We start from the raw sequence: 9,226 nt of genomic DNA, 5'->3' as shown, positions 1-9,226 counted from the left end.
CCTGGCAGGGCTGGGGAAGGTGGGCACCCCTCCTGCCCGCACAGCTGCGGTGTCTGAGGTCTCTGCTTGCCCAGTAAATGTCAAACTGAACCTCTTCCCCTTCCATCCTCTGCTGGAGCAGAGGGAAAACAAGCACCTTCCTTTCTTTTGTGTCCCACTATTTTCATGCCCTTTTCATCCCCTTTTTGGGCCGCTGGGCCAGCGCATGCTGTTTATGGTGGCTGCAGCCACGTGCACCCACAGGAGTGCCGAGTCAGTCTCCAAAAAAGCTTTTCAACATTATTTTGAAACAGGGAAAAACAACAAAAGGCATTTCTCATCATTCTTTACATTTATTTCTTGCTTTCTTTTCCTCCCACAGCTAATCCAACTTCCACTCAGCCCCGCGATCCCAGTTAGTAGAGGTGGTCCCGCGCGTGCAGCATGATGACTTTCAGCGCCAGCCATGTCTCCTGTGCGGTCGGGACGATCTGTTTGGCAGGGAGCAGGAATCCGTAGCGCCCCGTGTCCCGCAGCTCGAAGGTGAAGGAGTACTTAATGCCCTGATTGTACGTCCAGTCGATGGTTCCTCCGCTCGCTTGATCTGAGTGGGGAAACAACGGGAAGGATGTGAAAACTTAGTTGCTCTGCGTCGTACGGGTATTTCACGGGACCTTTTGTCTAAGCGGAGGTGCAAGTGATGATTTTGGTTTATTTTGGGGGAACCACTGCTGCCCCCCGTTACTTACAGATGGTGGTGATGATGCTGCCATACTTGTATTTAGTGCCGTAGAGAGAAGACAGAGCTGCGACCGCCTTCTGAGAAACCTGGTGCTGGGAATAGACAGAAGGGAGAAAGATGAGCCGAAGAAGGGAAAAGCCTGCGGGATCCAGCCTGCAGGAGAGATTTTATGCTCGTGCCACAGGCAAAAAGGATGCCAAAGCTTAATGGGAGTCCCCGGGGACTGGCAGAGGAGCCAGGGCTTCTTCCTGGCTTGCCAATGGCCCCTTCGCAGTGCAGGATGGAGGTTGCCCCTCCTTGGAGGAGAGGAACAGCCTTGCATCATCCCAGCCCCCTTCAAACCTCCGTGTCAACCCTACCAGTTCCTTCTGGTCAGGCACTGGGGTGCTGGTGTAGCCGTAGGGGTAGAGCAGGAGCTGGGAGTAGCTGTGGATGGAGATGAAAGCCTTGATGTTCCCGTGGTTCTTCACAAAGTCCACGATGGCCTTCACCTCGGGCTCCGAGTTGGCGTAAGGTCCATGGTACGTCTCTGAGCATGGATTTTTGCTGGCTCCGGGCCCTGTGGAGGACAGTGAAAACACAGTGTGGGTGTTTGGTGGCTTTGGTGGCAGTTGGGTGGCTCAGAGAGTCACAAGGACAAAGGGCCTTTTCCATTTCCAAGCCTAAGAGCTTTTCCCACCCCTCAGCTGCTTGGTGGCCAGCGAAGAACTTTTGGGGCTCCTCCTACACATTTGTTTGATGGCTTTCATTTGTGGTCCCCACCATGCTGCTCACTAGGGGACATCAAAGCCCCGGTAGAGCCCAAACCCACGTCTCTGCCGCAGAGAGCAAATCCCATCCCTTCCCCAGGGGACATCAGTGGATCTTTCTGAGCCAGAAATGACCTCAGAGCCTCCACCTGGAGGGTAGAAACCCCCGGCAGGGTGAACGGGAGAGCTCTGACCTCCAAAACCTGCATCCCAGTTGCGGTTGGGGTCCACGCCGATGCAATTGGAGCCCGAATGCCTGGACCTGGTCTTGCGCCACATGCGATTCTGGAAGGGCAGAGCCATCTCAGCTGGTGTCCGGGGCTGATGCTCCACCAGCCTCAAGCAGACAAGGGGTCTGACATCTGAGGAGGCTAATGGGTCATGGTGGTCCCCTTCCCATCCCGTGGAAACGTGGACAAGGAGGCTTTGACCTTTCGGGGGCCTCGATATGCAGCACCCCAATCTTGTTCCTCAGCCCCATCCAGCATGGCTGTAGGAGCCAGGAAGAGGAAAGCCGGGGCGGTACCTGGGTTTGGGTGAAGGCAAAGCCATCCGGGTTGGTGACGATCTCCAGGAAGATGTCCATCGTGTCCAGGATGGAGGCCAGACCTTCGTCATTCTCATGATCCAGGACAATCTAGAGAAGACAGCAATTTGGGGCTCTCTGGCGGTGCTGGGGCATCGTCCTCTCTGTGGCGTCGGCCACCTGGCATCTACGGTGGCTGCAGGACCGTTTGGCCCTTTGGGAACGTAAGACGTGTCCAGGAGGTGCCCATACCTTCTTGGCGAACCAGACACCGCTGGCCTGCGTCACCCATTCGCGGGAGTGGATACCGGTGTCGATCCAGACGGCCGGGCGGTTCGGACCCCCTTTGCTGAACTGAAGAAGCAGAAAGGGGAGGGTTGGCTTTGGCCCTGGTCCTGCTCCCCCCTCCGGTCACCCTACAAACCCCAAATCCTCACCTTGAGCACGTAAATGGGGCGGTTCTCCGTCGACCGGCCGATCTCGAGCTTGCTGACCAGGTTGGGGTTTTCAGCCACCAGCAGGTCCATGAAGGAGTAGATCTGGGGGGAGAGCGTTGGGGGGGATCACTCCCAGCTCACCCCCTGCCCTTGCTGCACGTGGAGCAAAAGGCTTTGCAAGAGCAATTCCAGGATGCAGTTTTTCACCCCAAAATGCCCCGAATCTCGTGCTTTCTCACCTCATCCAGGTTATGGTAGGCGGCATAGTCAAATGTGTTGGTGGAGAGCGGCAGCCGACGGCGGCCACGAAGCATCTCTGTCTGCTCATCGTCCACCAGCGCCTGGGGGACAGGGAGCAGGATGAGACCTCGTTCCCCGCCGGGCTGAGACCCTGCGTCTCACCCGCCTCCCCTCTGCCACCGCTGACCTGCACGTCCTCGATCATGATGGAGTAGGAGACGCCGTTGGCCTCCAGGTGGGCTTTGAAGGGCTGCAGGCTGGGGAAGGGCACGCGGACATCGACCGGGTACCCAGGGCCGCGGGGTGCCAGCCAGAAATCCAGCTGGAGGAGGACAAAGTGAGATGGGGGGGTCAGATCCCACCTCAGGCTGCCCCCCGCCGCCCTGCACCATCCTCTGTCTTGCTTTTCACCAGCTGGTCCCCATCATCCCACATCCACCCCCCCCTCCAGCCCCATCCCTACTCTACAGCATGATTTGGGGGGTGCAAAGCAAGGGACACGAGCTGAGGGGGGGGGGGGGGGTGTCTCCCCAAAAGCCACCCCCGCCGTTGCACCCAGTACCTGCAGCTCCTCGAGGTCCTGCAGCTCCTGCACCTTCTGCAGCTCCTCGTCGCTGGTGGGGACGATGCGCAGCACCTGGTGCCTGCGGGGTCAGGGGATGCTGGGGGGGCGCAGGACCAAGCTCTGGCCCCCCGTGGGTCCAGCCTAACCCCCCCCACCCCATCCATCCCCTCACCCTGGGGATTTGCACTGAGTCTTTTCCCAGGGGGTGTCCGTGTCCCCTCGGGGCTGAATCAGTTCCTTCTGCCCTGATGGGTGCCACCGTCCCCATCCCAGCCAGCCCCCCCCCGCCAGCCGGACCCCCTACCCAACAAAAGTCTCGGTGCCAGCGGCCGCTGCCACCAGGGCAGCCAGCAGCACGAGGGCCCTCATCGTCAGCCGAAAGTGCCCGTTCCACGTCCCGACGGCACACCGGGATCTCTTAAATCCCATCGGCGGCCGCCCCCCCCCGCCCCCAGCTGTCCCCTTTCCCAGGGCTGTGGGAAGGCTCCGTCTGGCACCGGGCAAGGTTGGGCACTGCAGCCCTGCCGTCCACCCTCCCAGTCCCGGCCAAACCCGTCCTGGGAACCGGCCGGAGCCGTCCGTGAGTCACCCACCAGCAGGGCGAGAGGTGGGGAGGTGCCAAAAATCCCACTGCCCACGGTGCCGGCTGGGGGGAGGAAAAAGATAAATTTGGGTGGGGAAAGTGCGAGATGCAGATTTTTGCATGGGGGACTCGGTGAGCTGGATGCCCAAACCATGGCCGTGGTGGTGGCGGCAGGGAAATTGGTTTAAAGTTTGGCACAGGACAGAGGTCGGAGCGGGTGACGGTCAGCCCGGGTGGCAAAAATAAAAGAGCAAATGCCTGAAAGCACTTTGCACCCAGCGACGGCCCTGAGAGTGCCCAGTGTCCCTCCTCGCAGCCCCCAGGGAAGGGACGATAGAGCAGTGCTGTCCAAAACCCCACAAATTTGGGTTTGGTTGCCCAAAAAAACACCTCCTGCCAGGTCCTTCAGGGCTGTTGGTCCCAAAGGATAAGGACTTGTAGGGCCAAAGCCATGAGGGGGGGAATAAACACCTGCAGGGCTGGGAATCCTTTTTCACCCTTTTTTGGAAGTCTAGCATGAAAAAATAAAGGCGCCAGTTCTAAACCGTAAAGAGTCTCCAAGATTATTTATTGAGATGAGGGGACGCCGTGGAAGGCGCCAGCTTTAGTACGGATGCTCCAGGACGTGGGTCATGATGTCCAGCAGCGCCGGCCAGGTCTCGGTAGCGGTGGGGATGATCTGGGTGCTGGGCAGGAGGAAGCCGTAGCGTCCCGTGTCCCTCAGCTCGAAGGTGAAGGAATATTTCACCCCGTTGTCGTAGGCCCAGTCGATGGTGGTCCCGTCTGCCAAGTCTGCGGGGAGAGGAGGGGAGATGTGACCCCAACGTTGAGCATTCGTGGTGGACACAAGGCTGCGGGATGAGGAAGGGGCACTTACAGATGGTGTCCACGATGCTGCCGTAGGTGTATTTCGTCCCATACACGGCGGCCAAGTCGTTCACCGCCTTTTTAGCCAGTTCATTCTGCAAGGGAGAGCCCAAAAGTGGTAAGACCCGGTGGACCAAGACCCTGGAACATTGGAAACGCCAGGGCAGTGAGGCCCATCATCATATCCCACCCCTTCTGCTCTTGCTTTTCCCCAAGACACCCTTAATTTTTGATGGATGGGGGGGGTACATCTTGCAATTGTCCTCCCTCTAAGAACCAGGTAACGGGCTTCAGTGTGCAGGTTGCACCTAATGAGAGGAGCCGGGAGGGTCCTGGGATGATCCGACCTGACTTTTCCAGCAAGGCTGGTGCTCACAGCCCAGTGTCTCCATTTTGGGGCCATCTCACCAGTTCCTGGTGGTCGGGCGCGGGTGCTCTCTTGTAGCCGTAGGGGAAAAGCAGCATCTGGGAGTAGCTGTGGATGGAGATGACCGATTTCACGTTCCCGTGGCCGCGGATGAAGTCCACGATGGCTTTCACTTCGCTCTCAGAGTGGGGGTAAGGGCCGCGGTAGGTCTCGGAGCAGGGGTTGCTGCTGGAGCCGGCGCCTGGGGCATGGCGGAAGAGGCACCATGTAGAGAGGCTGCCCTGGAGAAGGGTTTCTAGCCCCCAGGTTTCTCCCCTCTAGCAGAAAGCTTCGATGCTTTGAGGCACGAGCGACGCCCAGCACGGCGACCTGGTGGCCCGGCTCTCACCTCCAAAGCCTGCGTCCCAGTTTCGGTTGGGGTCCACGCCAACGCAGTGGGAGCCGGCGTTGATGGACCTCGTCTTGCGCCACATGCGATTCTAGGAGCAGATGGGGGCAAGACCGTCACAGGGATGTGAATCCCACCTCTTTGGGGGCACAGATGCCACCCTCCTGCCCAAGCATCTCCAGGGATGGGAGGAAACCACCTCCACCCACTCACCGTCCCACATGGGAAAGAACATCCCTCCCCACCCAAAAACTGCGGCCAGCCACAGTTGCCAGAGACAAGAGCTGGGAGAAGTTGCGCCTGCACTCACGGAGCTGTGGGTGAAGGCATAGCCATCAGGGTTGGTGACGATCTCGAAGAAGATGTCCATGCTGTCCAGGATGGCGGTGATGGAGGGGTCCCGGCCGTATTCCTCAGCGATCTGCATGGGGAGGAGAGCAGGAGCTGCCTTGGTGCCCCTCAGGGAGGTGTTAAAGAAGAGCTGGGGTAAGAATTGGGGTCCCAGGGCACACGGTTACCTTGTTGGCCGTCCAGACGCCGGTGGCTTGCGTGATCCATTCCCGCGAGTGGATGCCGGTGTCCAGCCAGATGGCCGGCCGATTCGATCCCCCGGTGCTGAACTGTACAGAGAGGGGGGGATTTCAGCCCCGTGCCCTCCCAGGGCTGGGCAAGGTGAGGGTGTCCCCGGTACCCACCTTCAGCACATACAAGGGTCTTTTCTCGTAGCTCTGCCCGATCTGGATCTTGCTAACGAGGCTGGGATGATCATCTACCAGCATGTCCATCCAGTCGTAGATCTGAAAGGAGGAGCTGCTGCGTCACGAGGCTCACCCTGGCTTTCCTTTCGGTTTTTAGGGTATCTGGTGCCAGATGCAACATGCAGAGCTCCCCTGGAGAAGACCAGGTACTTGGACCTCCAGGTGAGCAGGGAGGTGCACATCGCAAAGGTTTTTGCAAAAGCAGATGAACAGGGCGGGGGGGGGGAAAGCTCTGAGATCCCCCAACACCATAATAGCCTCTGTCAGCCACCCACTGGGCTCCAAGCACAGGGTTTCACCCCCCAAAATGAAGTTGAAGATGTCTTCCAGCAAGGTGGGGAGATGCCAGGAGAGGCCACGCTGCACGTGGAGGGATCTCCAGTCTCTCAGCTCAGCTAAAACCTCCACCCAAGGAGAACAGGCATGTCCCAGGGGGGGTCTCGCCTGCCACCACAAATGTCACCACATGGATGCAACCATGGCACGGGCTGAGCGTGACCCTAGCAAGATGAAACAAATGCTCTGCAGAGCAAAGTACCTCATCTATCGTGTGGTAGGAGGCAAAATCGAATGTGCGGGTGCTTCTCTCTATCCTCCTAGACTTCATCATGGCTCTCTTTTCCTCATCCACTAACTCCTGTTTAGGAGGGAAAAAAAAAAACAAACAAAAAACCACAACATCAAACAGGCTGGAAGGAGCAGGTGGTTGGGTTCTTCTTCTGTCTCCTCATAGTTTCCAACTTTTTGGACCCTTTCTTGGGACTGAGCTGCAGGAGCTCATCCAGCTCCCCACCGCGGCGCTTACCTGTACGTCCTCAATCATGATGCTGTAGGAAATGCTATTGGACTCCAGGAAGATTTTGACTGCTTGGAGGCTGGGAAAGGGCACCCGCAGGTCGGCTGGGTAACCGGGGCTGGTGGGGTCAAGCCAAAAGTCAACCTGGTGGGGAGGAGAGGAGAGAGCTCGGCCCCATCCCATGCTGGTGCTCATCCCCTGAGCTCCCCGGCACCAAAAAGGGTCTCATAAAAGTTTCCACTGAAGGATTTAAAAAGGTCTTTGGACAAATTTTGGGACACACGTGAGTACCAGAATGGGTCAGGGTCAATCATTTGCCTCAATCAATGGATCTTCTACAGAAACATGTTTCAGCCCAAGCTACATGTTGGCTGTAAACATCCCTTTGAATGATGAGGTTTTGTGATTTGAGCAGACACAATGAGACACCAGGGTTGCTGTGTGCTGGTTTTGCGCCTTAATTTGATAGACCTATATCCCTACATCAGCTTTGCGATGCAGATGCTGTTCCCCACCACCCAAATCTCTCCTGCTGCTCAAATTGTTCACCAGGATTCACCCCCCCCCCACCCAAAGCAACCAGAGAAAACACAGCAGGAGGAGAGTCACGTTGTAATTCAAACCAAAAAAAAATGCAATGGCTTTTTAGACCTGAATAAGACCTGAATAATTGTCAGCCTGCATACGACAATGCTGCAGTGGCCGGGGTGTTCCCACTTTGTCTGAAACAGGAAGGCTAAGCTCAAAGTTCCCCAAGCTAAATATTATATTTATATAGTCATAAATTATAAGTATCCAAAACGGGAAGGAAAATTGGATGTGAGCTCAAAAGAAGGAGGGAGCTTTGGATGTCACCAGGGTCTCTGCTTTACACCAGGGGATGCTCGGGACCACATCGCAGCTCACCTGCAGCTCTGCCTGCTCACCCAGCGCCCTGAGCAGGGCGATCTGCTCCTCGTTGCTGGCCGTGATGCGGAGGACCTGGTCCCTGCAGGGAGGCAGAGCCATCAGCACACGCAGGAGGGATCTCAGGAGCAGGGGGAAAGGACCTGAGCCTCCAGCGCTGACACGGCCCCATCGTGGGCTGGGTGGAGACCGTGAAAGGTCTACACCGGCTCGACAGGTTGGAAAGTGCATCAATTGCTGGAGGTTTGGTGTCGAGAGTGAAAAATGCAGGTTCAGAATAGCCGCAATAGGGAAAAACAGCAAGTGCCAGGGAGCCTGAGGCAATCTCCACCCTTCTGTCGATCATGAGAGCTCCCAAAATGTCAGTAAATATCTAACATATGGATATGTTCTCTTTATACCTACCTCTATGTTAGATATTTCCTAGCACAGCCTCTGCTCCAGCCTGGCTGGGCTCCCCCAGGGATGGCTACAGCCCCCAGCGAAGAAGGAAACACTCTCCTTCCCCAGCAGCAAGGTTTTCCCATCCCAGTTCAGTCCTTCCCCTGGAACAGCTTGGGGTGATGCTCTCAGGATTTAGCATCCCCTAATTTCTACCCACTGCAGTGGCCAGGAGGGGGCTCAAAACCTCCCTGCAAAGCCAGGGTAAAAAACCCCACATTTTTCCTGGTGTCCACGCAGCAAAAGCTGATGGATTTCCCTCCTTCGGGATGCCACCCTTCTTGTTGATCCCAAAGGAAGGTGGATGAGGCCAGGCATCCCTCACCCCGGTCCCCATCCCCACCCAGGGTGCCCCACCACCCCTTGCTTTCAGCAGGACTCACCCCACGAAAAGCTGCTCGCCGCAGGCGGCTGCCACGAGGGTGGCGAAGACCAGGAGGATCTTCATGGTGAGTGGACGTAGACGAACCTCAGCCCCCGAGGACGTATATAGCCCCCTATATAGTGCTCCGGGGGCGCTCGCGGACCTTCTCACCAAGGCCACATCTGCCGTCCCCACGGAGCCAGCAGCAACAAACAGATTAGCCAGGAACGGCTCCCAGGAGCCCAAATGTTTGCTTTATTTGGCGAAGTCAATAAAAGAGCAGCCAAATTAGGGAGGATCCGATAACGGCTTCCTCCAGGCTCAGGTCCTGCCGCAGGCAGCCAGGGAGGATGCGTGCCCGTGCACCCGGCTTGGTGCGAGGAGGTGTCACGGTCACAGTCACCACCCAACCCACGGTGGCGACGGTGGGGTCGTAGGACCCCATAGCACACAAGGACACGGCCTTTGTTTCCATTAATTTCTTTATTACAGAATACTATTAGTAAAGCAAGTGTATA

The 9,226-nt window shown here is 57.3% G+C and overlaps 2 protein-coding genes across 2 annotated transcripts; both read right to left on the bottom strand.

The window, feature by feature from the left end:
- Positions 1 to 341: 341 nt before the first annotated feature.
- LOC142030518 (carboxypeptidase A1-like) lies at positions 342 to 3,622 on the bottom strand. Its single transcript, XM_075026760.1, has 11 exons — positions 3,543 to 3,622; positions 3,236 to 3,317; positions 2,861 to 2,995; positions 2,673 to 2,774; positions 2,434 to 2,535; positions 2,249 to 2,350; positions 1,997 to 2,107; positions 1,665 to 1,755; positions 1,081 to 1,280; positions 729 to 813; positions 342 to 583 (listed from the first exon to the last, which is right to left on the bottom strand). The coding sequence occupies exons 1-11, from the start codon at positions 3,605 to 3,607 to the stop codon at positions 396 to 398; spliced, it is 1,263 nt and encodes a 420-aa protein (XP_074882861.1). The 5' UTR covers positions 3,608 to 3,622; the 3' UTR covers positions 342 to 395.
- An 803-nt stretch (positions 3,623 to 4,425) lies between these two features.
- Positions 4,426 to 8,822, bottom strand: LOC142030519 (carboxypeptidase A1-like). The gene is made up of 11 exons (XM_075026761.1): positions 8,728 to 8,822; positions 7,904 to 7,985; positions 7,007 to 7,141; positions 6,740 to 6,838; positions 6,139 to 6,240; positions 5,962 to 6,063; positions 5,754 to 5,864; positions 5,444 to 5,534; positions 5,097 to 5,296; positions 4,699 to 4,783; positions 4,426 to 4,613 (listed from the first exon to the last, which is right to left on the bottom strand). The coding sequence occupies exons 1-11, from the start codon at positions 8,790 to 8,792 to the stop codon at positions 4,426 to 4,428; spliced, it is 1,260 nt and encodes a 419-aa protein (XP_074882862.1). The 5' UTR covers positions 8,793 to 8,822.
- Positions 8,823 to 9,226: the final 404 nt, after the last annotated feature.

The sequence above is a fragment of the Buteo buteo genome, chromosome 4 (genome assembly GCF_964188355.1).
Source record: "Buteo buteo chromosome 4, bButBut1.hap1.1, whole genome shotgun sequence".
NCBI classification, from domain to species: domain Eukaryota; kingdom Metazoa; phylum Chordata; class Aves; order Accipitriformes; family Accipitridae; genus Buteo; species Buteo buteo.
This window is presented reverse-complemented; position numbering and strand designations above follow the sequence as displayed.

Bases quoted from the DNA above. Each gene is read 5' to 3' on its own strand.
- LOC142030519 (XM_075026761.1), bottom strand. From the start codon at position 8,792: ATGAAGATCCTCCTGGTCTTCGCCACCCTCGTGGCAGCCGCCTGCGGC. The intron at 5,297-5,443 runs GTGAGAGCCGGG...GCCATGCCCCAG, and splicing joins CTGGGACGCAGGCTTTGGAG to GCGCCGGCTCCAGCAGCAAC. The intron at 4,614-4,698 runs GTAAGTGCCCCT...CTCTCCCCGCAG, and splicing joins CAGCATCGTGGACACCATCT to ACTTGGCAGACGGGACCACC.
- LOC142030518 (XM_075026760.1), bottom strand. From the start codon at position 3,607: ATGAGGGCCCTCGTGCTGCTGGCTGCCCTGGTGGCAGCGGCCGCTGGC. The intron at 3,318-3,542 runs GTAGGGGGTCCG...CTGACCCCGCAG, and splicing joins GGCACCGAGACTTTTGTTGG to GCACCAGGTGCTGCGCATCG. The intron at 2,536-2,672 runs GTGAGAAAGCAC...CTCTCCCCCCAG, and splicing joins CCTACCATAACCTGGATGAG to ATCTACTCCTTCATGGACCT.